The sequence below is a fragment of the Hypomesus nipponensis genome, chromosome 17 (assembly GCF_054491055.1).
Source record: "Hypomesus nipponensis isolate SF chromosome 17, ASM5449105v1, whole genome shotgun sequence".
NCBI lineage: Eukaryota > Metazoa > Chordata > Actinopteri > Osmeriformes > Osmeridae > Hypomesus > Hypomesus nipponensis.
Genome location: NC_140377.1, coordinates 8,932,776 through 8,958,491, shown reverse-complemented (window position 1 = coordinate 8,958,491; position 25,716 = coordinate 8,932,776). Strand labels below are relative to the sequence as shown.

The 25,716-nt window shown below is 46.0% G+C and overlaps 3 protein-coding genes across 10 annotated transcripts in view; 2 read left to right on the top strand and 1 right to left on the bottom strand.

The window, feature by feature from the left end:
* The first annotated feature begins 99 nt into the window (after positions 1–99).
* Positions 100–7,655, top strand: mgrn1b (mahogunin, ring finger 1b). 4 transcript variants are annotated; one of them, XM_084678614.1, is made up of 17 exons: positions 101–399; positions 707–825; positions 973–1,061; positions 1,179–1,325; positions 1,582–1,699; positions 1,813–1,879; positions 2,025–2,068; positions 2,183–2,230; positions 2,332–2,400; positions 3,244–3,403; positions 3,600–3,709; positions 3,832–4,046; positions 4,663–4,774; positions 4,876–4,921; positions 5,082–5,186; positions 5,464–5,509; positions 5,794–5,932. In XM_084678614.1, exons 1-16 carry the CDS (start codon positions 312–314, stop codon positions 5,502–5,504), a joined length of 1,578 nt encoding a protein of 525 aa, XP_084534740.1. In that variant the 5' UTR covers positions 101–311; the 3' UTR covers positions 5,505–5,509; positions 5,794–5,932. The 4 variants fall into 4 exon arrangements, with proteins under 4 accessions (XP_084534738.1, XP_084534740.1, XP_084534739.1 ...); XM_084678613.1 differs by having other exon boundaries at positions 4,660–4,774; XM_084678612.1 differs by lacking the exon at positions 5,464–5,509 and having other exon boundaries at positions 100–399; positions 5,794–7,655.
* A 5,778-nt stretch (positions 7,656–13,433) lies between these two features.
* On the top strand, positions 13,434–14,535 carry aanat2 (arylalkylamine N-acetyltransferase 2). The gene is made up of 3 exons (XM_084677239.1): positions 13,434–13,602; positions 13,978–14,132; positions 14,230–14,535. The coding sequence occupies exons 1-3, from the start codon at positions 13,437–13,439 to the stop codon at positions 14,533–14,535; spliced, it is 627 nt and encodes a 208-aa protein (XP_084533365.1). The 5' UTR covers positions 13,434–13,436.
* A 659-nt stretch (positions 14,536–15,194) lies between these two features.
* rhbdf1a (rhomboid 5 homolog 1a (Drosophila)) overlaps positions 15,195–25,716 on the bottom strand; it is a 28,894-nt gene continuing 18,372 nt past the window's right edge. The window contains exons 4-20 of one of the 5 annotated variants that reach the window (XM_084678038.1): positions 25,402–25,509; positions 23,602–23,815; positions 22,682–22,888; positions 22,116–22,160; positions 21,493–21,615; positions 20,956–21,119; positions 20,586–20,837; positions 20,319–20,430; positions 20,139–20,213; positions 19,800–19,961; positions 19,267–19,367; positions 19,087–19,150; positions 18,895–18,989; positions 18,645–18,720; positions 18,000–18,100; positions 16,463–16,616; positions 15,195–16,297 (exon numbers count right to left, since the gene is read on the bottom strand). In XM_084678038.1, the coding sequence (XP_084534164.1) occupies positions 15,878–16,297; positions 16,463–16,616; positions 18,000–18,100; positions 18,645–18,720; positions 18,895–18,989; positions 19,087–19,150; positions 19,267–19,367; positions 19,800–19,961; positions 20,139–20,213; positions 20,319–20,430; positions 20,586–20,837; positions 20,956–21,119; positions 21,493–21,615; positions 22,116–22,160; positions 22,682–22,888; positions 23,602–23,815; positions 25,402–25,509 (2,473 nt within the window). In that variant the 3' untranslated portion in view covers positions 15,195–15,877. Of the gene's footprint in view, positions 16,298–16,462; positions 17,410–17,999; positions 18,101–18,644; positions 18,721–18,894; positions 18,990–19,086; positions 19,151–19,266; positions 19,368–19,799; positions 19,962–20,138; positions 20,214–20,318; positions 20,431–20,585; positions 20,838–20,955; positions 21,120–21,492; positions 21,616–22,115; positions 22,161–22,681; positions 22,889–23,601; positions 23,816–25,401; positions 25,510–25,716 lie in introns of those variants that run through there. The other 4 variants (XM_084678039.1, XM_084678040.1, XM_084678042.1 and 1 more) reach the window with 4 other exon arrangements.

Genomic DNA, 25,716 nt, shown 5'->3' with positions numbered 1-25,716 from the left:
ATTAAAGGATATTGTGTTTTATTTTATTGTAAGGACATTTATTGTGAAATACATAATTTGTTGCAATGGTTTTTGCCTCGAAAGCTTCCTAGCTAAGTGTACATTATTTCCTGTTTTCCAGTAGGAGATTGTCCATAATGTATGACTACACCATTTAATTGAACTTGACAGTAACTGTTTTTGTTTGACAGTTATTTATTTTTCGATAGCCTACTTTTGCTATCGCAAGTAGCTACGTTGCCACTTGCTAGCAAACATTTGTTGTTGTAAACTACTCCGGGAGGCTATCGAGCTAGCTAGTCGAAGACAAGATGGGCTCCATACTTAGTCGGAGAATCGCTGGTGTTGAGGATATTGATATCCAGGCCAACTCGGCGTATAGATTCCCTCCTAAATCAGGTAAGTGGAAAATGTTTCCTCGCTTGGTGGTTTCGCTGCTATCTAAAAACAGCTACCTTAACATTAGCTGTAGCTATCGACTGATGCAGCTATCTTAACATTAGCTAGCTAGACTAGCAATCGTACTAGTTGGGTGGCAAACCAAAAACAACAACAAAAGCTATCGGCCACAATGCAACCTATTACTGTTGATGATCTTTAACTTTTGATATCCACCTCCGATACTATTTAGTCGCTACTTTTTGGAATACAACAGAAAATACAATTATTGTCGTACTACACATACCTTCGTAACATTGCCTTTCAGGAAACTATTTTGCCAGCCATTTCTTTATGGGAGGGGAGAAATTTGACACTCCACATCCAGAAGGATACTTGTTTGGAGAGAATATGGATCTCAATTTCCTTGGAAACAGACCAGTACAAGTAAGGACAGTCGTTCGCAATCCTTATCACGTTTTACAAGCATGAATACAACAATTACATGCAGCATTCACTGAGGCAATCCAGCAGTAACTTTTATTGACCCCGTGTATACTCTGCAGCATGGTTTTAATCTCTGTGTTGTCTTAGTTTCCATATGTGACCCCAGCCCCCCACGAACCTGTCAAGACCCTCCGTAGTCTGGTCAACATCAGGAAGGATTCGCTCCGCTTGGTCAGGTGAGAAGGGATCATTTAATTTGATATCATAAAGCAATATGCCTACTTTTGCTTTCTCACGTTGTTTTAGTGTCAACTATTACTACTACGATTTTAATTGATCTGCTTGCCCAATAGGTACAAAGATGATTCTGACACTCCAACCGAAGAGGGTGGGAAGCCCAAGGTTCTGTATGGTGTGGAGTTCACCTTTGATGCTGATGCTCGTGTGGCTTTCACCCTGTACTGTCAAGCCTTTGAGGAATTCTCCAATGGAATGGCAGTGTAAGATACTCATTTCACACCTCAAGGTTGTTTCATTGAGTTAGCATTAGAATCATTGCTGCCAGATCATGTCATCTAATTGTACTTTTACAGTTTCTTACTGTTGTATTCTTGTTGTACCTCAATCCACCCTAGTATGTAACAGTATTTTTTTCCAATGAGTAATTAAAGTTCTTGCAAAAAAAACTCTTAATATGTTGTTATATAAATAATATGAGATTCTTTCTGATCTTGACTTGTTGGACTCTGTCTGTAGTTATAACCCAAAAGGTCCAGGGATGGTCTCTGAAACTGTACACTATAAAAGAGGTGTAAGCCAGCAGTTCTCCATGCCATCTTTCAAAATTGATTTCTCAGAGTGGAAAGACGAAGATGTAAGTGATTTCAAATAATATAAATGCTGTTAAAACTAGACTCAAACATACAGATCCATTACATGTGGTCAATTCTGACAATTTGTCTTTTTTTTTTTTTACATCCTTTATAGCTAAACTTTGACCTAGACAGAGGCGTGTTTCCTATGGTAATCCAAGCTGTGGTTGACGAAGGGGATGGTTGGTTGGCCCAATCTTATAACACTTGCTTCCCATAATTTAATACAATCAAACAACCACATTTAATTAGCAGGTGCCAGAATTGGAATTTTAAATTTAATGTGGGGTATCTCGCTATTCATAAACCTTTTTTTTGTTTCTCCAGATTGCCTGGGACATGCTCATGTGCTGTTGGCAGCATTTGAGAGAGTAAGTAAAAGTTATCTTGGTTTATTAAGATATTTACATATGTAAAAATAATTGTCAAAGTTGTAATGATGGTTTGATGATGAAATATAAAAAACTCATCTTATTCTTTTCCAGCATGTAGATGGCAGTTTCTCAGTCAAGCCTCTGAAGCAGAAGCAAATTGTAGGTTAAATATGATTTTGTCAATTGTTGTGCACAGGGTACATAACATGTTCATGTTATTCAAATTGTAATATTAATTAGCACGTTCCATCATGTTAAAGGTGGACCGTGTCAGCTACCTGCTGCAGGAGATCTATGGGATTGAAAACAAAAACAATCAAGAGACAAAGGTTTGCTACCAAATCCTTACTTGGGAAAGGTTTCCAAACTATTTTGCTATAGGTTTAAAGTAGGGCTGTCTAGTGATTAAAATATTTAATTGCGATTAATCGCATTATTTCATATGATAAATTGCAATTAATTGCAAAAATTATTCAATCTATGTAATCTGTAAAAATGTTACCCCAATAAATTATTTTTTTGTGGAAATAACATTAAAAGGGTGTACATAACCTCAGATAGGACTAACTGGATGATAATGTCCATCTAACAAGTTCAAATGGAACACAACTTAAATTGTGATGGACTTTTATTCACTCAGAAACTATACTACTGTATAATAAACATCCACAAAATTAGACTTATTCTGGAATATAAAATACATTAAAGCCTACTACAATATCCTAGATATATATATTATAATATATATCAATAATTTTCAAACCTTACTCGAACATACTTCATATACTTAAGCAACCACAGATTGACCTTAATATTGAACAATCCAGTCTCTTTCTGGTTGAACTCAGTCAGCTGCTCGCTTCTTTTGCAAGTGTTGTCTGCCATATTACCGAAGCGAACGCTGCTGCTGCTACTGCTAACAGCTGTATGCTTTGCTTGCATGTGATAGTTAGGCTGTAGTAGTAGGCTGGAAGTACTCTGGTGGTAACTAAACTCAGCCTGACAATCAGTACACACCCTTAGTTTTGTCAACCGAGCCGTCTTGCAACTTTTTGAAATGGCAAAGCCGTGTAAAGACCTTTACTATGATGAGCCTGGTGCTTTCATTGGAAGAAACCTGTATGATTTCAGTGCAGCACATATTTTTCACTTTATTTATTTCTTCCCTGTAGCCATCTGAGGATGAGAACAGTGACAACAGCAACGAGTGTGTCGTTTGTCTGTCTGACCTCCGAGACACGCTCATCCTGCCGTGCCGACACCTGTGTCTCTGTAACTCCTGTGCTGACACTCTGCGCTACCAGGCCAACAACTGTCCTATCTGCAGACTGCGTAAGGCCCCAGGGGATTTCCAGTCCAGATGCTGGGCTTACAACCAAAGAGGAGTCTTGTCCCCTATGCCTCAGACCTATAGTAGTGCACTTTTTTATGAATGCACTTAAATCAGATTAGAGAGAAATAGAGTGCTTATGATGGTTCCTTCACTTGAACATGGTCATAGATCTCTGCCTGGTTTGTCTGCCCGTAGCCTTCCGAGCTTTGCTGCAGATCCGAGCCGTGAGGAAGAAGCCCGGGGCGCTGTCCCCTGTGTCCTTCAGCCCCGTGCTGGCCCAGAGCATGGACCATGATGAACACTCGGTACGTTCTTAACCGTACCATCTGACGTCCACGATCTCCTGGTCATGTCATCCCGTGGAACTGAACGAGGTCGTCCTTCGCCGTAAAACGCGTACGATGATGTTTGGTCTTTGTCACTGCAGAGCTCAGACTCCGTGCCTCCGGGTTTCGAGCCCATCTCCCTGCTGGAGGCGCTGAATGGCCTGAGCTCCGTGTCTCCCACCATCCCCTCAGTCCCCCTCTATGATGACATCAACTTCTCAGGGGTGATGGGAGGGGACGGCAGGCAGCCGGGCTCCCCTGAGCACTCCGGGGATGGAGGCCTGCAGAAGGGCAAAGTCAGCAAGTCACCTGACAGGTAATCCTGGGCGAGCATGTAGCCATTGTGACTCCTCCTGTGACTCAAGGTGATTTTGACTCCGTCCTCCCGCCGCCCCCCCCCCCTGCAGATTCTATACTCTGAGGAGTCAGCAAAACTGAGTACACATAAAAGGTTGAATTCAAAGTTGATGTTTGTTTAGGTTTGGTTATGTTGCTGTCCAGTGTATTCCCCCCTTTTGTTGTAACTTCCTGGGATTGTATCAGTCAAGGAAATTGAGGCTACTCGATTATCAGTGTAAGGACAGGGTTGGATTCTCAATTTGACATTGCTTCACCTTCAGTGATTTGTTATCACTTTGTATAATGGCTGGCAGGACTCCTCATCTTAGAGAATCTCTGAGCTGCTACATCTGCAGGCCCACCCCCCTTGTGTGTGTATCACCCTGCTTGTGAGTGATGAGTCAGCCCGTCCTTGGCAATCCATCTACTTGACATTGCAAAGCCTGCAGGAGAGACACTCTCCCAGGTTCAACGAGTGAACACCTTCCCCATCCCAAGTTGCGCAGGGAAAGAGAGCACTTTCAGTCCCTGGCTTTGTGCCCAACCTATATGCTGCTGACCCCCACGACTCGTGTGTTTTGTTAACCCAGCAGCACCCTGAGGTCTCCGTCCTCGCCCATCCAGGAGGAGGACGAGGAGAAGCTGTCGGAGATGTCCGACGGCCAGCCTCACACCCTGCGCTCCGGCAGCCCCGCTCCCACAGAGGTGAGTCTGCTCTGTGGCCCCTCTGGGGCCCGAGCTCCCGTCCGCTGTCACCCGACGTCGCCACAGGTCTCACATTGTGCTCTCTCTCTCTCCCGCCCCAGGCCACAGCAGCTGAGGACGTAGCGGACTCCCTCTCCCCAGATGACGGTGAGTTCCGGGCTCCGCGTCGACGCACATATGCATGACTGCCAGGCTACGAGTTGGCGTTCACTCCACATGGTTAGGATTCTCTGGATTGGATCGTGTTTTGAACCTACTCTGTCTAATTCTACCGCCCCCCCTCCCCCCATCCTCCTGGTTGGTGCAGAGGACAGGCTGCACTCTGGAGGAGAGATCCTGCAGGACAGCATCAGTGAGCACAGCAGCCTGACCAAAACAGAGAGTGACCCCCCAGGTGACCTCTCTCTGCCAGGTGAGACATCGCTCAAGGACTGTGTGTGTGTGTGTGTGTGTTAGTGTGTGTTAGTGTGAACGTATGCATGATTACCGAATGCTAAATAAACAATGCACAAATGACTTGTCAGTGATTCATCATTTGCGGCAAACAAATTCTTCAGGCTTTACTCTGGTATTCTCACAGGTTTTCATGCTCCCGAGCTTCACATCTAACCTGTGTGCTGTTGTTCTTCCTTGTTTCCTCACTCCATTCCCTACCATCCTGTCCCCTCCTCTGCCCTTGCTTCGGCCAGCTCTAGGTCCTGATTCCTGCTCTATTGGTATGGAGGAATAACTGTGGTATGTAGGCTGCCCTGTCTGGCCTGCTTTTCTATGTTCTACTCCCTAAAACCCATTCCTCAGTAACATACTCGATCCGTCTATCAAAACGACACTGTCGGTTTCTGTGTTCATATAGTCATAAGGTCTGGATGTTTGGTAAGCTGTCATGTAAAATACAGAAATGCGCAATTCATCTTTTTTGAAAAAGCGCCGATCCCCCTGATTTCGTGCGCACCGTCCCAGGGGCGATCGGTCCGTGGAGTCCTCTTAAACACCCCCCCCCCCCCCCCGTGTTTCCACAGGGTCTTCCGAGTCCACAGAGAGTCTGAAGAGTCAAAGCACCAACTGCTCCAGTCAGCCTCTCCTGTGTCCCCCCAGCAGTCTCCACATGGAGGATGAGCAGCTCAACCCCTAAGTCATTCCGGACCTCCCCCCCCCCCCCCCCCCGACGCCCCTCCTCCCCGTTGAGCCCTCCTACTCAGCCCAGGATCATGTCCTCTCACACTCAAGCATTCCCTTCCTTCCTTGGTCTGCTATGCTATCGGCTAGCACCGTCTGGGTCTTTCCCCCCATCACGGTCTCTGTCACAGTCACTGCATTTGGGATAGGAAAGCCAGGTTTTTACTGTGTCCCACTGTACTTTGTGATGTGGGGAAACCCAAGTTGGCCTTGGTGGATGTGTGTGAAAGTGTTTTTTTGTGTTTCTGGCTCGGGTCGGGGCTGGCTTTTTTGTGGAAAGTTGCGGTTGGATTTCAGAGACTATCACTACCCTGATATGGTGGTGCTTCAAGCACACTTACTTTCAATACTTTAACCTGGCTCCATTGTATTCTTATTGCTTGACACTAATATTATAAGAGTAAATGGATAGCATTCCGACTTGATAACTATATTAATCGATAAAAATGAGCAAGTCCTTGTTGAAATGTAATTGTTTTTAGGCAGTTTAATAGTAAGGAACCGTACCTGGAGTTAACCCTGGTTAACTTTTCAAAACAGATGACACTATTTGAAGTGATTTCATGCTGTCTTTTTTTAAACACTTTGTCTGTGATCCATTTCATCTGATCATTTTGAACTTACAATTTCTGGAGAAGTCACTGGGATCAATTGAAATGGTCTCTAATCTCAAACATCTACATGTATGCTTTTTATACTGAATAGTGTGATATCTATGTATTATACCTGTACTAGAATCCTGTGTAGTCAAACTTGTATATTTGTGTACAATGCAGTAGAAACTCAAGTTATAGATCAAAGGCACAGACATATGTACATCACCATTGACTGACTGATTGAATACTACAGGGCCATGGAGTATTGACATCCCTACAGCTGAACACAAAGATATTCCCTGCAACAAGTGATTATGCTATGCTAACTTTATTGCCCAGTGTTTTTGTCTTAGATGTGGACGATCTCTGTGCAGTCTTTCAGTGGCTTCAAGTCAATGCCAGCATCTGCTTAATGATGTGCAGTAGCTACGGGATGGGTTAACAGTTGCCTGGCAAAATCAATGCCTGCTAGGAGTTTTGAGCTCTTGCACTGTCTGACTTTGGTCCTGTCAGTATCATCCTGTATGCATAGATCTATGTGCCTTGAATAGCTAACTGATTTGGCTGTGTTGCACTGGGCTGTTATTGTGATAACTAGTAGAGGATACACTGCAATGACACCTGTAGCCTTTTTTTTTTTTTACATTGGCTGAAAAAATAAATGTAGGATTTTAATCAGTGTAGTTCTTGCCAGAGCTTTATTGGTTCCCTACTATTTTGGATACATGTACCAATAATACATAAAAACTGAACGGTCTTATGTTGTCAGTGAATATTGTTGAAATTATTTTGGGGTTATGTATATTGTCCAATGCAACATGGAAGTAAAACTGTATATTAATAATCAAGACAGCTTTTGCATGTGTTCCTGAATGGAGTGGCGTCTGCATTGGATAGCCTACTGTTAATTTGTCTCTTGCTCTACTCTGATTATGTGCCATTTCAACTTTGATACAGTGTGCCTTGTCCCTGTTCTAACCATTATTGACCTGGTATCCAGGGTAACACCAGACTGGGTGATTCGTGGCTCTCAGTAAATTCAATCTTTGTCTGTCCCTGTGTGTATATCTGCATGTGTAAAACAATAAAACAAATTAATATCCACAAAATTGGCATTTCAATGTGCACTTGTTCTTGCCGGATCAAGTGAACATTTGACAAGACAGTTTGTTATGCGTTTATTCTGATACATGTTTTCCTTGTGCTAAGATACACTTACCAGTAGGTGATGCTAAAAAGCTGTACTTGCCGTTCAGTCGGGCGTTTCAAGAGTGTCAGGAGAGAGGGGCCGAATGGGTTGAGAATTTCATAACCAATCAGCGTGCAGCACATTTGTTCAGACTCAAATGCTGCCTGTCATGTACATCATCCATCAAGTAAACTCATAGTAGAATTAGCAGAAACCGGCAAGTTTTAAATACAGATCGCCTCTGTATCAAACCCTGTCCAGAGCAACACCGGCTTTTCTTTGACCAAGATAAAGAACAAATGTAATGTAGCCTACGCCTTTTATATTACATTATAAAGTGCAGTTAAGCTTTAGAAATTTTGAACAACTTAAAAATCTAATGTCAACAAATTCATTTTGACAGTGTTAAAATGACAGTTCTACTTAAGACCAATTTCCTCAAAAGCGATGAGAAATGGACGAAGCTCTACCCAGACGACAAAGATCACACGTATGGCTCAGCGCATCTTGATGACAGCCTAGCCAGCCTTCATTGGCTTCCAGATTATTCCATACACAATGCAGGCTTAGAAGGCCTCCCAGGCTCCATATGCTACCAACAGTGCCACCAAAACCTCTGGGCTACAGAGTCTCCCCCTACTGTTGCCACATTCATGCCAAGACGTTTTAGCAGCCTCATTATAGTGCCTCAGCTAACAGGAAGGACAGCAGTGACCTGCCTCAGCAGAAAGGGACTAAACCTACAGCACAGATAGACTACACTGCCAACCCTCAGGTGAAGCCCCCCTATTCATACACCACGTTGATTTGCATGGCCATGCAGGCCAGCAAGAAAAACAAGATCACTCCCTGCTTTTTATAACTGGATCATAGAAAACTTGGTTTACTACAGACATGCTGAGGCCAGCTGGCATTTAAGTAGTGCACTGTAATTACATCGTTCATTAGAGCTCAGAGTTTACCTGACACAGGATGAGACAGCAGTAGGGGATGTTGCATGAGACCAATTTAGAAACTCATTATTCTCTCTGCAAGTGCACTCACATATTAAAATATTCTGCAACTTGTCATGTCTCTTCATAGAATTGGAGGTGAGTGACACTGGCTGCAGTGTAGAGAGGATGTTATGTCCTCCGGCGCTCCCACTGGGCCAACCTGAGCTCAGGGTGAGCTCTGTTCTCAGACCGGCAGAAGCCCTCTTGGAGGAGCTGAAGGAAGGAGGTCCAGGCAGTCCCTATCACTCCGGACCACTGCCTCAGCTTCTGGGAAGGCCATGTCCACGAGATGAAGCTGTAGGAGAGAGCTGCCACTGAGATGGGACAGCCTCCCACGCAACAGACTCACGGTTTAGCAAGCACTTTAAGTGGAGGTTATCCTGTTAGATTTTCGCAACGTTAGCATCATTAATATCTCAGAGAATGCATTTTAGTCTACTTTTAAGATACAAAGAAATACAGTCCTAGCCTAGGTTGCCTATGCAGAGAAACACCCCTATACAGATGCTATTATGAACTGTTAGAAGCAGGCCCACATTAAAATGTTTCTTATTTTGCAAATGACAAGGAATTTCAAGAATATCAAACTTCATATTTATTTGTTGTATGAGAAAATGTATTGACTGAGTTGATTTGCTTTAGGAAGCCACCATCATAGAGGTGTTAAGGTGACATAGTGTTTTACATTTAAAGGCGTGACAGTGTTGGAAAATATGCATTCAGACCATTGTATGTACTGTGTATTTACTCAATAAATACAACGAATTGCAAAGTACCTCAACTGTGTTTATTTGACAAAAATGAACTTCTGATCAGGAGACACATTGGCTCAGTTTTCTGACCATGGATTAAGTCATAGGCTAAAAACGTTTACCAATGGAGATCTTCATAACAATTTTCTTTTACTTTAGGACTATGTTAATCCATAACTGTGAAATTGGCTGATAAAGTTTCAACAGAACGTTAACGGTTCACAATCATGGATGGAAGGAAGTCTCCTTTCACAAGAGAAAACATTTTCTCCAGGCAAGTTGGAGCTTTTTCATAGCATTTTGTGTTATGGTGCAGTTAACTGAACTACATGAAAAAAAAACGAGATATGATAACAATCAGTCTATTCACGTCTCCGTGAGCCTCTGCAAACATGTTGTTTTGTTAAGATATGACAATTGATAATGCAATTTACAATTTACATTTGCTCCTCTTTCTTATTCCTTGCTCTGCTTCCTTATTTTAGTGCAGCACACCCTAATGAATTGAAAGTAATCAGTTGTCTTTGTCTCCATCTTTAAGAGATTACTTGATTAGCTGCTGCCTGTTTTGTAAGGCTTGCAATGAGATCATTTGTCTCACAGATAAACACAAACACAGTACACAGTACACACTATACTTCTACTGATACCTGTAGGTGTTAAGTTAATGTAGGTATGAAGGGATGAGTGGATACTGGACTTTTGCTTGGTCCAAATCCATAGTCGTGCAGGCATGCTCAGGCCCCCCATGGAGAATATCCCTGAGGTGGGTCTGAACCAGCAGGTTTCCCATGAAGGGGGTGGTGCTCCTGGAGATCCCTGGTGACTGGGGCATATCAGCTGGGTGGTTGATGATGAAGCAGTGGAAGAGAAGGGCTGGATGGTGCCAAGGCTCTCATTAATAGTCCCCAAGGTGCAGGCATTGAGAGAGGGTGGTGAGAGTTCTTTTTTTTTTTACTCAGCAGTATTCTACTCATAAAACCAATTGTTCTGAAAGTTTGAAGTGATTGTTTAAAACTGAATTGATTCAGACCTGATTTAACTCCAGATAATGTGTTGCTAAATTAATTTAAAACTATGGTTAACAAAGCTGACAATGCTCTCCCTAATGACAAAACATTGCTTGTACAGGGGACCTTTAACCCCTAAATAAACGTAACTAATTACAATTATGTATCCACTGGCAGAGGGTCTTATGTGTGTCTACAATGACGAGCATCTATCCTGTGAGAGAGGGTCAGGGCCTTTCCACTCTCATACCCCCCCCCCCCTTTATACTTATGTCACTGACAAATTAAGCCCCACTCCACAGTATACACTGTTAGCCAGTTGCTACAAAACACCAGGAGACGACAACCAAATACTGGGGAGGCCCTCAAGATGAAGTCAGATGATCTCTTACTTTGAACGGTTAGTGAGCCATGATTGGTACCTTTACATCGTGCTTTATCAGCTTCATTGTCAAACAAACACTGTACTGGGTTGTTGCTTTCTCCTAGCTTCAGTGACCCAATGACGTCAGCAGGGGGTGCCATTCCATTGGTCCATTCCATTACCTGGTTCCAATGGCAAGGTTAAGTTCATGATATAGCTTGTATGGTGTCACTGTCTTACAGGGTTATAATAAAGAAGAAGGATGATAAACTGTACTGCTGCTACTACTAGTACTATTCATATGTGGAATTAGAATAATGCAGGCTTTTTAGAATATTAAGTCTGAAATGAATATCAGTAAATCAGCTTAAGGCGTATGACATTTCACAGGAAATTTCCCTCATAAAATGCATTCCTATAACAAGCTATATCAGGTGATATTTTCTGTTGAACCTTTTTGCATCAGAGCATGACTAAATATGAATCAAGTCAAGCGTGCTGCACAAAGCAAGTTCCACTCTGAATATGTGGATGTTTCACCATTCATTCACTTGCACATATTTAACTTGTATCTCTATTCTTACTTACTTAATTGAGAACACCTCCATGGGCATCTGTGAAGCCCTCTGTGACATTGCTTGTAAAAAGGGCTGGCCAAATCAAATTGGATTTAATAAAGCATGTCACATCCACAGTCATCCTGCCTCAGCCTACCTCAACCCCATAACTCAAATTTGCTCAGTTGGGGAATCATCAGCAATATAGACAATAAGATAAGTCAATGTAGAATGTTCAGTTCTCATAACAATCCAATTCTCTGTAACCAGAAACCAGCAATGTGTGTGTGTGTGTGTGTTTCTGAGGTTGTTCAGTTAGTTTGGTGGATGGCACATGGACCCAGACTGTTTAATCTTCTGGCTGGCCTGCTGCCACAAAAACGTACCGTTGAGTCACAGTTTCACGATACTAAGCCTCTTAACAGGACACGGGAAGACAGAAGACTGTGGGAGTTCATAAAATACAATAAAATACATCAACACACCTACCTAACTACTACCTAGCTTTGTTGATCTTTCATACAGCAAGAAGGACATAGGACAAGACAGCACATGATACAGCTCTCTCTTTGCTTTTGCTGTAATACAATAAGCACATTTTGCTCAGAGTGCACTTGAGCTAATTAGCTGTAAACAAGTAAACACCTTCCTGTCTCTCCTGGGTGTTAAAAGCCAGATGGAGCCATTAAGGTGACAGGTTCTTGCAGAGGTCAAACCATCATTGAAAACCAATACCCCAGCTTTATCATACAATGGGTACTGTCAAAAATTAAGCTTTAGTTTCCTTCTCTGATTGGCCAGTTCTTTAGATAATGCAGCAATCTTCTGGAATTGGAGGAATCACCACCCATTACTCGATTGTGAGACAAAAAATGAATAAGTTGTAGGCTTAAAAAACCCAAAGACAAATGCTTGGTTATGACCATCGTCAGTGCCGTTAAGGCTAATATTATGAATCAAATCATAAACACAGTGTAACTCTTTAAACCTTCTTTACTTGAACTATAGATAGGTGAGCATAAACAGGTTTAGATGAAGCCATGGCAAGGTGGTCTTCTCATTAAATTAGCAGTTGAGCTAAACCTCTTTGAGCCATTAAGTCAGTCTGACAGCAATCCACACAAATCTCGCTCTCAGTGGGTCTGGTTCCTTCAAAGCCCACGTGCCCTTGGTCTTCCACAACAGAAGCATGTCACGTCAGCCACCCAAAAGCACTTCCTTGGGCACGCACATGTTGGGTTGGATGAGCAGATTGAAGTTGGGCTAATCAAGGGATGGATGAGGTCATGCATTAATGTGAGCAAGCAGGCAGCCAAGCCTCCAGACTTTACACTCATCCAGTCACCTATTCCCCTCACGAGACAAGATATCTTGATTTTGTTCAGATATAAAACTAATTTCAACAAAAAGAGGGAAATGTGAGGATTCCTTCATTCCAAGTGCATGTCATCACTTACCTAAACATAACATACAGAGGTTGTAAGCTTGTAAAATATACGAGTAATTGTATTTCTCAGTGTTCCAATGCCCAATAATGACCAATGACATTCAGCAGACAGTGCTTACATACGCTCATAAGCTCCAGACACATCGTGTAACTGGGGGGAACAAAAAAGAAAGAGGAGGGGTTCAAAATCCAGAAATAGAGAAAGAGAGAGCGAGAGAGAGAGAGAGAGAGAGAGAGAGGGAGAGAGAGAGAGAGAGAGAGAGAGAGAGAGAGAGATAGAGAGGAGGGGCGTGAGACAGATCAGGAGCAGAGGAGGAGGTGAGACGAGAGGGCCGGGGCTTATCTACAACACAGAAGAGGAGCCTTCTAGTGAAAGGAGAAGTCAGAGAGAGGTCTACCTTCAGCAGGGCTGGTTCCTTTTGATCACAGGCTATCGCTACCGTCATCTTTGCAAAGAAGCTGGCCTTGGTCACTCAAGATCCAACAGAACAAAGTAGTGTGCGTAAATCAGTGAAAAGTCAGAGGGCAAAGATCTAGGGTCAGTTTTTGTTATCTCCACTGTTCAAGGTAGCCGCAATGACGCAGCAGGTCAGTAGCTCGCCATCCCTAAAGCCCTTCTTTCTGAGGACACCTGTCCGGGTGGTCAACCCCCGGCATCAACGACGACACACACTTCCTGCCAGTGAGTTCAGGAACCTGACCCCACAGGATGCCATCAGCGTGTTTGAGATCGAGAGAGAAGGTAAGAGGGAGTCTACAGGTTTTCCAATGATTGTGAAACTGCTTGTCGTCGGCGGTATAAAAGTGTTTCAAGTTTTCAAGTGTTTAAAATGTGAAACATGAATACGATTATTTTCTGAGTACAACTCCAGGAAAGCTTTATGCTTCCATAAATGTTTAAAAGAGAGCAAGTGAGCAAATCAGTTTCTGTGCGCCAGATATAGTAGCTCTCAGTCTTTTGCCAGATGTGAACAGCAAAAAGATGACTCACTCAAAAAGATGACAGTTTTTTTTTGCCATCTGTTACCTTGCTTGTAATCCGCTTACTTGATCTTCAGGATGCATGTTCTGCAGCGCTGTCCATCTTCAGGTCCTAAACTGTCTTTCTGAACCCTAGCGTTTGTCTCTGTGTCGGGTGAGTGTCCACTCACTCTTGACGAGGTGCTGAACTTCCTCAGCCAGTGTCCGGAGCTGTCCCTGGGCTGGTTCGAGGAGGGCCAGCTGGTGGCTTTCATCATTGGCTCGGGATGGGACAAAGAGAGACTGGCACAGGTGAGTTCACCACTATACCGTTCATTCAGTTCTGTGGCACAGTACCTGAGAGGAAAATAAACGGGCCCTAACCCAAGCCTGTGCTTGCTCTCAACAGGAGGCCATGACCCAGCACGTGCCAGAGCCCCATACGGTTCACCTCCACGTGCTGTCAGTACACCGTCACTGTCGACAGCAGGGCAAGGGCTCCATCCTGCTGTGGCGCTACCTGCAGTACCTGCGTTGCGTGCCGGGTCTGCGGCGAGCGCTGCTCGTTTGCGAGGAGTTCCTCGTGCCATTCTACGGCAAGGCCGGCTTCAAGGAGAAGGGCCCCTCGGCCATCTCCGTGGGAAACCTCTGTTTCCGGGAGATGGAGTATCTGCTGGGGGGGGTGGCCTTCGCGCGGCGAAACAGCGGCTGCTAATCCCTCCCCACCCTCAGCCAACCTCCACACTCCTACCACCCCTGGCACTGGAACCAATACAACCAAGAAACATAGACTTTGGGGAGCATTGATGATCTACCTGACCAGAGCAGACAGACAGGCAAGATTCAGGCAGGCAGGCAGATAGACAGCTGCACCCATAGGGTCTGTGTATGGTAAGCCTCACCAGTCTGGGCAGCAGTGGCCTCTGGCCCCTAACGTCAGAAGCTCACTTCATTCTTGACCCATGCAGCAATGAGCAAACTGCATCATATGTATTTGCATAAAAGAGCAGAAAATGACTACCCCTTTACACAAGCAGACAGATCTTGAGATAGGTTGTCTATAAAAGTTGGTTTGTTCCTGTTTCAGCCATTTGTCATTTTCACTCTATATACCAACTGTTCCCTCTGTAATAATAACATCTGTGTTGAAGTAGGATTTGCAATTTAGAAACTCACTGTGACGCTTAAAGTCTAATGTAAATACTACTCTATTTTTGTAAACAATTGAATCATCTGATGAGATGGCTTCTTAAGCTTTGTCTCATCCTTTTGTATGTAACTTGTTGTTTTCTTATAACCACTACAACAATACATCAATAGCTCTGATCATACTCACTGAACACACACAACTAAAATAAAATCAGACAAACTGGATGGAGTTTAGTATTTTTTACTGTTGTATTCAATTACATGTGAGTGAACAGGTAGCTAAAACGCTACCTTTTTAATTAATCATCACTTCTTAAGAAGCAATAAACAAATAAAAGGATAACTTTTGAGTGCTCAACATGTAACAAAAATATGGCAGTAGTTGGTACATTTATCAACAAGGCACCAAAGGCATTCATGTTTGATTGGTATCCCTGGTTTTCTGAGAGTTGCCTGAATAATAACAAAAACCTTCTCCTGGATGGTGAGTGTTAAAAAGTATGTAAATAAAAAAGAATGACAAATTAAAAAAAATACTGAGTATATTCCTTCTTTATGTTGTACCAGTGCTGGCCCTTCCAATCCCTGACATACAGAAGGATAGAATGAAGGCTTGAAAAGTCAGTACAAGTACCCTTGTTGTCTTAGTCAGATGATGTGGTGTCAAAGGGAAGGTGATTAAAAGAAGAAGTCTTTGTGGTGGGTGAAGTGGCCTTCTACAAAGGAGTATAAAAATACAAGCATAGTTCACAGACACATAGAAGAAGAACAAGCCCCTTCTCACACACAGCCACAGTAACGTTGGGCCTAACAAAGACGTGGATGAGGTGACACATATCATATATCATATTATATCATTACTCTTGAGCTGGTGTGCTCCAAATAGGGCTCCGCCGAGGCCACAGGGTTCAGTGGAGGTGAGCGTTGAGGTCGTACTTCTCGCAGAACTTGTCCGTGAAGGGGATGCAGGTGAGCAGCTCGCACCACTCGCACTTGATGGGGTAGACGTAGAATAGCACCACGAGGCCTGCAAACAGCCCCACGAAAACCAGCAAGAACACCATGATCTGGCAGCGCTTGCGATACATGTCCATGCGGCCGAAACTGATGTAGGGGAGGAAGGCGAAGGACAGGAAGAAGCCCGAGATGAAGCCACAGATGTGGGCAAAGTTGTCAATCCAGGGCAGGAGGCCGAAGGCAAAGAGGAAGAGCACCACGCAGAGGAGCTTGGTGAAAGCCCTCCAGGGCTGGGCCAGGATCTGCCAGCTCTGGATGAGCTCCACAAACAGGCAGGCCAGGATCCCAAACTGAGACCCCGCTGGACCCACCTGGCCAGGGAGGATGAGCATGGGAACATGTCAGCTTGGTGTTTCACTTACAACTCAACCAGTACAAAACATTAGAACAACGTTCTCAGTAACCATGAATAACTGTACGACACGGTGTGTGTGTGTCTGTTTGTGTGCCTATAAGACAAGATTGGCAGGCATCACCTCTGCCCTGTAGGGCAAGAAGATGGCGCTGGCCAGGTTGCCCGTGATGCCACTGAGAATGTAGATGATGGATATGCGCAGCCAGCCAGCCAGTTTCTCCAGGTCCCTCAGAATAGTCATCTGGAAACATACTGACACCATGCAGTGCAAGATCCTGAAACATAACATGAAATACTGGATCACACATTTGTAGGTAATCCCCCAGGTCAATAGTGGCTAACAGAGGTGTGTCTGTATGTGTGTGAGTGAGTCAAGACCAATCTGCCACCGTCCGCGTGGCCTCTGCATGTGCTCCAAGATAATCCCCCTGATTAGAAAAGTAAACATCTCAACAGCCAGCCAAGGATGGATTTGATCCGTCCAACATCAATGCTCTCTCAAAGACGGCACTTTCTTTAATTACCCTTGAGATGGATGAGAGGCAGAACAGACAGAGTGCTGCGCCTTATAAATGGTCCACTCAGCTCTTTCTGATAAGAGATAGACTGATCACGGTGGCACAATGTTTCACACGGCAGCCTCGCAGCCTTACGGTCCTGAGTTTGTTTCCGGCATGGGGCACTGTTCAAACTGGGGGCATGTTCTCCCAAGGGCTGTTTGTGAGAACGACAGCCAAGTGAACATATTGTGTACAGGTACACACCACAACATCCTGGCGGTCTGTCTATCATAGTTTAGGGGCTCTTAAATGACATGCAGCTATACAGTCAGGTCATTTGAAAATCCCCCCAAAAAAACATTTGAACCAGTTATCTACCGGGCCTTTCTGTGTGGAGCGCATTCTCCCTGGCCTGACATGGGTTTCCTCCACAAAAATACAACCCCAACGCAGAACCATGCAGAGCAAGAACAGATGGCTCTCCTGCCCTGTCCCCGACCAAGACATGGGCGTGAGCTTTTGGAACTGGTCCTTGGGTGCGGTTGACATAGCTGCCCACTGCTCCTCGCTGTCCTTAGAGGAGGGACAGGGTGGATGGGGAAAAAGCAGAGAACAGGGGGGTTTTGGTGGACACTCCGGCCAGGGCCGCTCTAGGATTTTGGGGGCCCTAAACCAAAATAGTGTAGGGGGCCCATTAGATTGGCAAACACATTTTTTTTGGGGGGGGGGGGCCCGAACTAATCGCGGAGCCCTAAACAAACGTTTCGTTTGTTTATTGGGTCGGGCCGGCCATGACTCCGGTATGCGTGCATGTGTTCTCGGTGTGGTCGCTCTCTGGATGTGTGTGTGTGTTGCCATATGTGAGACAAATAAACGTTTCTTCTTCTTCTTACACAGTTAGAATTATATTCTATGAGTAACACTCTGGCTTTGGTGAACACATTGACAATCACAATTTAAAGTGCAGTGCAGGATTAGATTAGTGAGACATAACTATTAATAGGGATGGTACAATTATATATGCACATATCGTACATTTCCATTTGTTTGACATATATGTAGTTAATAAAAAGGCACTAAAAGTACAATTCACAACGAAATTGTGTGCAGAAACCCTCGTTTCTGGGGCTTGGTTTGAGTGGAAGGCCCCTAACTCACCCAGCATGGAGGAACAGGGAGAGCCACAGCCTATAGAACTGGTCTGGTATTTCTGGGTTGAGAAAAGGGAGCAGGCCACACACGTCATCCATGCAGTGCACCTGACAGAAAGAGAAGCACGACACACCACGTATGAAGCAGGAAGTCATGCGTTCCTTTATCTTTCTGTAGAAGCGCCGTGTAAATATGCGTGTACAAATACACTGAGGATGGTGGTCCTGTGTAATGGAACGCGAAGAAGAATGTAACACATTCAGTCTGGGCACTCATATTACATACAGTCGGTGCCCTCTGTTCAGGTCAGAACTGTGCAAAGGGGATTACTGAAAGCACTATGTGCCCATTCAATTTAGGATAGCCATGTTGGCACCCTCTATTTTGATTAAACACTTAGTAATCTCCACACTAGACTCCACAACAGTCAGACTTATTAACCTACTTGGAATAGGTGCTTTTAGGTGAACTGTCTGGACCATGTCAAAGTCTGGACTGGCCAGGTCTGGTTGGTGTGCAGAGGGACTTTGACCAAATTGACATGCATGTGTATTAGTAACCTACTGTTACACAGGTACAATGCAGGTAGTATTGGTACAATGATCACATCATCTGTTGAGGGACATCGGATGGGTAGAGAAAAATGCTTACTTGGGAGCAAAGAGTAGCTTCCTCGTGAAAGTAGCCCTTCATGAAATCACAATATTCCCGGGACGTGATCTCACACCTGAGGAGCAGTGAAACCACAGTCAGTTCAACATGGCGATGGTGACACCTTCGCTGTCTGGGTTCAGGGCATGGTGTCCACACACCAGTGTGCAAATGAAGAGACCGGTATGGCTTTGAGGGTTTGGTCTTGGTGTTTTCAGAAGTTCTGGGTTCAGGTGTGGGTTTCTCTCACCTTCCTTTAGTGCCGATGCAGCAGGGCCGGCCTGTGATAGTACAGTCTATGTGAGGCAAGTTGGTGTGGTTCCCTGTGTTGTACCGGGTGCAAATCTGAAGGCACAAAACACAGGCCAAGTAAGATACTTCCGAGCTCCTTTGAACTCTCATCCTTGGGCGAAGAGACCATGGCGCTTCGGCCAGTACTTACTGGCCACTTGGTGATGTCATCGGGCCATTCGTGAGGCGATACGGAGGCCGGCTCGAGACAAATCCTGGGATGAGAGCATACGTCATGGACTACAATCCACTGGATGGCAGTCACATCTCAATGCTTGACAGTCAGCATGCGAGTGCAGCAGGCTTTGTGCACAGACTGCCGGTGGCTCACCTGGGATCCTGGTGGCACACGGAGCCATACTGTCTGTCCTTGCCCTCCAGCTGAGGGGTGCTGGAATGCCCGGGCCACTTGACCCACACGGCCAGCGTACTCTGCAGACAAGTAAGTAAGTAAGACTGTTTATATAGCACTTTTCATACAAGAATTGCAGCTCAAAGTGCTTTGCATAAAATCAACAAAAACAATAATACAAGTGAATAGATCGAAAACATATCACAAACAAGCACAGAGGGGATGTATACACTGCCTCCGATTATCACGGGGTAGAGATGACGTAGAACGAGGTGGGGAGATGGTAATGAGGGATCTGAGTGTGTGTAATTGTGTGTGTGTGTCTTTGTGTGTCTGTCTGTGTTTGTCCGTGTGTGTGTTTGTGTGTGTGTAAGTGTCTGTGTTTCCTGTGTGTGTGCGCGTTTCTTCGTGTGTCTATCTGTGTGTGTCTGTGTGTCTATCTGTGTTTGTCTGTCTGTGTGTGTGTGTTTGTGTGTGTGTCTGTGTATGTGTATGTGTGGTGAGGGTCTCACAGAGCACTCCTCCTCTGAGGTTTGGACACAGCCTGAGCGGTCATTGCGCACGCAGCATGCAGAGTTGCGTTCGATGGCTCTCTTTTCCCTTATCAAGCTGTGCACCTGCTGGTCCTGGCGCATGCAGGGAGAGAACTTGGCCCCCAGGTGGATGAGAGACTCCTGATGGAGAGAACGACAGCCAGGTGAACATATTGTGTGCAGGTACACGACACAACACAGCATTCTGGCGGTCTGTCTGTCATAGTTTAAGGGCTCTTAAATGACATGCAGCTATACAGTAAGGTCATTTGATAATCCCCGACAACCATTTGAAAGCCAGCGGAGAACTATTCTTACCGAGCTGGGCCCGATCCAGAAGTTCTCTTGTTGAACAAACTTGACATTTTCATATACGCCTTTGTTTCTTAAAACCTGAGGAGCACACGGGAGAAGTATTTTCACTCCATCCCATTTCAACGCACACGTCAGTGAAAAGTGTCCTGAAGGAGTGCTTCCATGGAGCACGCGACTACTCACAGAATCAACCGTCTCGTGTTGGGAGAACCCCACTGGTGCGATCCCATAGATGCATACGGCCAGGATTGTGATTAACAAGTGGACAAAAGTGATCCAGTATGTAAAAAAGGGCCTGGCGGAGATCGAAAACAAACCCTGAATTAGTACAATACAACAGTCAAGATCCTCAACAACACAAAAGCTTCCTAGTACTGTAACTGATAGATGGGGGGAGGGGTGTGTGTGTGGGGGGGGGGGCACTAGATATGATGTACTGCATGAACACACCTATGGTCGTCCATGTCCTCTATCTGCCTCTTGACGTAGCTGTCGATGCGCTTGCGGTACGTGCGGTTCGTCAGCTTGCCCACCATGCCCAGGCCGTAGGGCCTCTTCTCCCGGGCGAAGAGCTTCTTGACGGGCACAACGATGCGCTGACCCCGCCTCTGGCCGTTCACGCTCACGACCTCCTGCCGCAGGGGCACCTTGGGGGGCCCTGGCGTGCCCTCCTTCGCCTTCCTCCACCCTCGCTCCAGGGGTCTGAGAGAGGAGAGGGAGACGCGTCACTGTCAGTCCAAGGAAGCAGTGGCCTGTGACTGCATGGCTGCACGGAGGGAAGCTAACAGTGGCCGGTGTTTCCACCTTCAGGGGCACCTACAGCATGAGGTGGCTCCTCTCCAGCTCAGTCTTGTCCAGGGCGCTGCCCGTCAGCTCGGTCTCCTCCAGCTTACTGCTGGGCTCCGCATCCTTGATGGCCGCCTCTGACAGCGACTCAAACACCTCGTCGGCGTATGTGGACAACTCCTCATGCATCATACAGTCCTGGAGGGCCGGGCAGGTCAGTTAGGAGAACAACACTGAACTAATAGGTCCACCTTTTGTTTCTCTTGCAAATCTGTAAGAGTCCACTAGGTTGTGCTGTGGTTCCATTCTGCGGGCATGAATTAAGACGGGTAGGCAACCCTGGTCCTCGAGGGCCGTTGTCCTGCCTGTTTTAGATGTTTCCCTGCTCCTGCACACTTGATTCAAATGAATACCCGGCTTCCACAGAGCTTGATAACAATTTGAATCAGGGGTGCTGGAGCAGGGAAACATCTAAAACATGCAGGACAGCGGCCCTCGAGGACCTGGGTTGCCTAGCCCTGATTTAAGAGGTCACACGCGCTAAACGTGTGCAGTGTGGAAGTTGCCTTACCCTGGCGAAGAACGAGGTGTCCAGCTCATCAGGGAAGTCGACCACATCCTCCTCCATGAAGCTGGCAGGGGTGAAACTTCGCCTCTGTGCCCGCCGCAGGGTATTATCCCGTAAGGAGCGCCCCTAAAACCACACATGCACACACACATGTACAAAACAAGCACACACATAGGCACACATACACACACACACACACAATACAGGTTGTAAAGTTATGTAGGTACATAAAGTACAGTTGGGTTTCTCCCATGCCATGACGAAGACAAATACTGTAGTCTACAGTTCCACATTGCTGTACTTTAACAACACAACATGCATATCCACAAATGATCACAAGTCAGGCAGACATGATTATCATGGAGAACTCAATGTCATTCCTCAATCCATACACACACACACACATCTTGTCCACGTCAGGGGGGCTTTCCACTGAGCAACATAGCACAGCATGGCACACTGAGAGGGGTCTCCACCACTGGCACACCACAACACGGTGAGACTAACCCTTTGTCCAAACAAATAGGAAACACGGCGTTGTTCTAGAGGGCGGGGGACATCTAATGCTCCACTAGGAGACACAACGGAGCGAGCACGGCTGCTTTCCCAACTCACATGCACCTCACCTGAAGTGTTTGATCATAGGGGCACTGGATGGGAATGGTTTGGATCTGTATGCAACAGACAAGCAATGATCTAACAACAACGCACGCACCGGAAAACCTATGAGTGACAACCAGACCTGGCACAAAGACTAGTGAAAGCCGTCCAACATTTGAGAGGGAAGGCAGAGAGGCAGAGAGACATAGAGGCAGACAGGCAGAGAGGCAGAGAGGCAGAGAGGCAGAGAGACAGAGAGGCAGAGAGACATAGAGGCAGACAGGCAGAGAGGCAGAGAGGCAGAGAGACAGAGAGACATAGAGACATAGAGGCAGAGAGGCAGAGAGGCAGAGTGGTAGAGAGGCAGAGTGGTAGAGAGGCAGAGAGGCAGAGAGACAGAGAGACATAGAGACAGAGAGACATAGAGGCAGAGAGACATAGAGGCAGAGAGGCAGAGAGGCAAAGAGGCAGAGAGACAGAGACAGAGACAGAGACAGAGAGGCAGAGAGACAGAGAGGCAGAGAGACAGACAGGCAGAGAGACAGAGAGGCAGAGAAGCAGCTTCCTGTCTGTGGAGGCCCTGAAAGCTCACCTTGACCAGCGCTGCCGCGGCCCTGAAGCTCATCTTGGCCACCGACTCCCTCTTGCGTCGCCGTGGCAGCCTGTTGAGGCCCGAGCGGGAGCTGGTGAAGGAGCAGAGCGAGGCGGCGCCGGGGGTGATGGGCGTCTGGGGGACGCTGTAGCCGTCCACCTCCTCCACCATACGGAAGGCCCGGCCACGCGCCAGCGGGTCCACGATCTGGAGAGACACGGGGGGGGAGCAGGAGGTCAGGGCTGCAGGGATTCACAAATGAAGGTTTCAAAGGGAGTGGAACTGGAGAGGTTTCGGTGTTTGTGAGGCTCTGTAAAAACGGGTATATGTGAGGCTCTGTACTGACGGTGGCAACACATTTCCTGAAAAGGGTCAATAAATAATCGAATCGAAAATGCAGAACTCTGAATCGTAAACTGTCCTTCTAGGGCAGGGGTCCCCAAACTACGGCCCGCGGGCCGAATACGGCCCGACAACACATTTGGACCGGCCCTCTGAACAATGGCAGTAAAAAAAAAAAAAAGATGAAAAGAAAAAAAGAATGTTATTTGTATTTGTATAAGTATATGTTTTGATTTCAATAGCAAAGAAAATGAAAAAAGTGATTTACAATATTAATAATGCTCTTTTAATACGCTGTATATAGCCTCTGATATGCAAATGTACGGTGCATAACATAGTAATAAACTAATCTAGCATAATAAATACATTTAAAATCATAATTAAATCTCCACAATAATACTGGTAGTTACTCCGGCCCAAGTAATTTTCTATTCCGACCCGGCCCCTCATTAAAGAAAGGAAAATGATCTGGCCCTCGCAGACAAAAGTTTGGGGACCCCTGCTCTAGGGGATGGGTGAAGGTGGGAGGGAGGAACTCAAGCACCTTTAAGGTGCTGGTGACGATGATGATACTGTACCTTCTGCATGCCATACTGGGAGGAGGGGACGTAGAGGGGAGGTGGGGTCTCAGTGCTGGTCAAGGAGATGTTGTCCTGGCTGGGGAGGTCCATCTCTCGGATCACCTGTGGCTTCAGCTTCCCGTAGCGCATGCTGCAGTGACGCAGGCTCTTCCTCTGCCATTTCTGTGTGGCATCGCCGTCCTTACTGACCCCGAACCAGTCCGCTGTACCCCTGACACAACAAACACTGACCACTCAGACTGGGGGCAGACGTCTCACAGACCCACACACACAAGCTCTCACTAATCACCACGACCCCAGCCCTGTCAGCACAGAGAGACTCCCTCACCCAGATAGCTAGCAGGTGAGAAATGGCTTCTGAGACAGAGAGCCGCAGATATGCTCCACTCTTCAAAGCTGTCTCTGGAAGAGTGGGGTGGGCAAGCATGAAATAAACTGATAGGGTGACACTTTCCAGGGAGTAAAAAAAACGGGCGGAGAGAAGGCGAATAAGCCCAGACATGTTCCAGTCCAGACTCACACACATACAACTCAGATAAGACCTTTGAACTGGCATACTCTCTCAGGCATATGGAGTCTAACTTGGCCAGCCACTAATACCACTGACTTCACAGTAAATACCATCCTGTAAAATAGAGATGTGCTACCGATCAGCTGTACGTCTTAAAAGTTGACAAATTCAAAATTCTCTTGCATTTCAAATGCAGTTTTTTGCTACCAAAGTATACTTTCTACCAAAGCTTTGACGTTAAATGTCAAGAGTAGATAGGTAACTGAGCCAGGCGTTATCAACATACCCTGAGGGCAGGAAGAGGAAGTGGAAACATTTCAGAGGAAGCACTCAAGATCAGGCTCTGTTTAAATAGTTCATTACTTGCAACAGGGTGTGTTTGTAATTGTCCAACAATCTTACGCCCCGAACGAAAATTATGATCTCTGACCTGCCTATTGTTCTGGGCAGATAGGGGCCTAGATATGATGAGTGAACCATGCGGGTGACATGATTAAATAGCGGTCCTGTCAGCTGCTGTGTCATGGTCCACCATGTCATCAGGGTAGCCCTGGCCTGCCCTTCTGGCCTCTGCTGCTATAAATAGAGGCCAGCCTGCCTGAACACCTGGTCTGCCTCTGCATGAGCCAGTCTAATCTAATCTGCGTCCAGCGTGGCCCGCGCCTGCCCTTCCGCAGTCAGACCACCACTGCGGAGGATTTCAGCATCCGCTCACACCCAGTCTCAATCAATAACAGTCCTCATACCAATAGTTTCGAAACGCTGTTTGACAGATGTGCTTGAGTTGTGTGCTCTGTCGCATGCCACACTGGCTCCCAGCTGGCTGGCCTCAGCTCTAACCACAGAGGAATGTGGTGTATCTGGTTCATTCCAGGAAAATGGCGGATCTGGGTTTGGCCCTGTGTTCATGACTAATCTAGAATGAATCAGTAGTGATGAGTCATAGCAATACCAGTCATGCCAGTAAAAACAAATGAACAGTGTGCTCAAAGCATCCCTATTTTCTATATATCATCTTCACACATAATGCAAAAACTGGTGCATGCCTGTGCTTCTGTAAAGGCCATGTACTCAGACAGACCCAGACCTGGGCCCAGACCCAGGCCAAGGCCCAGACCCAGACCCAGACCCAGACCCAGACCCAGACCCAGACCCAGACCCAGACCCAGACCCAGGCCCAGGCCCAGATCCAGATCCAGATCCAGATCCAGATCCAGATCCAGATCCAGATCCAGATCCAGATCCAGACCCAGACCCCTTCCTGAGGACCCCTGCACTAGCAGTACCTGAGCAAGGTTCTGGAGAGGGAGTGATGTTTCCTGGGAGCGTGGCGTGCAGCCCGCTGGCCCTTAACGGGCACTGTGTTAATCCTTTCAAAGTGCACCCTCCTGCTGCTGTAGACGGCCAGAGCAGGGAGGCAGGAGGAAAGGGAAGACAGACAGGAAACAGAAGGAAAGAGAGAAGAAAAGAACAGGAAGTCAGAAGAAAAGAACAGGAAGTCAGAAGAAAAAGCAGCCACAGAGTGTTACAGCCAAAGTGCCATTAAGAGTTCAAACGAAATTGTTAGGAAAGACCAGTCTAGGTCATGCTTTTGTTAAAAG

Bases quoted from the DNA above. Each gene is read 5' to 3' on its own strand.
- mgrn1b (XM_084678611.1), top strand. From the start codon at position 312: ATGGGCTCCATACTTAGTCGGAGAATCGCTGGTGTTGAGGATATTGAT. The intron at 2,231-2,331 runs GTAGGTTAAATA...ATCATGTTAAAG, and splicing joins CTCTGAAGCAGAAGCAAATT to GTGGACCGTGTCAGCTACCT. The intron at 3,404-3,599 runs GTAAGGCCCCAG...GTCTGCCCGTAG, and splicing joins CTGTCCTATCTGCAGACTGC to CCTTCCGAGCTTTGCTGCAG.
- aanat2 (XM_084677239.1), top strand. From the start codon at position 13,437: ATGACGCAGCAGGTCAGTAGCTCGCCATCCCTAAAGCCCTTCTTTCTG. The intron at 13,603-13,977 runs GTAAGAGGGAGT...TCTGAACCCTAG, and splicing joins GTTTGAGATCGAGAGAGAAG to CGTTTGTCTCTGTGTCGGGT. The intron at 14,133-14,229 runs GTGAGTTCACCA...TGCTCTCAACAG, and splicing joins ACAAAGAGAGACTGGCACAG to GAGGCCATGACCCAGCACGT.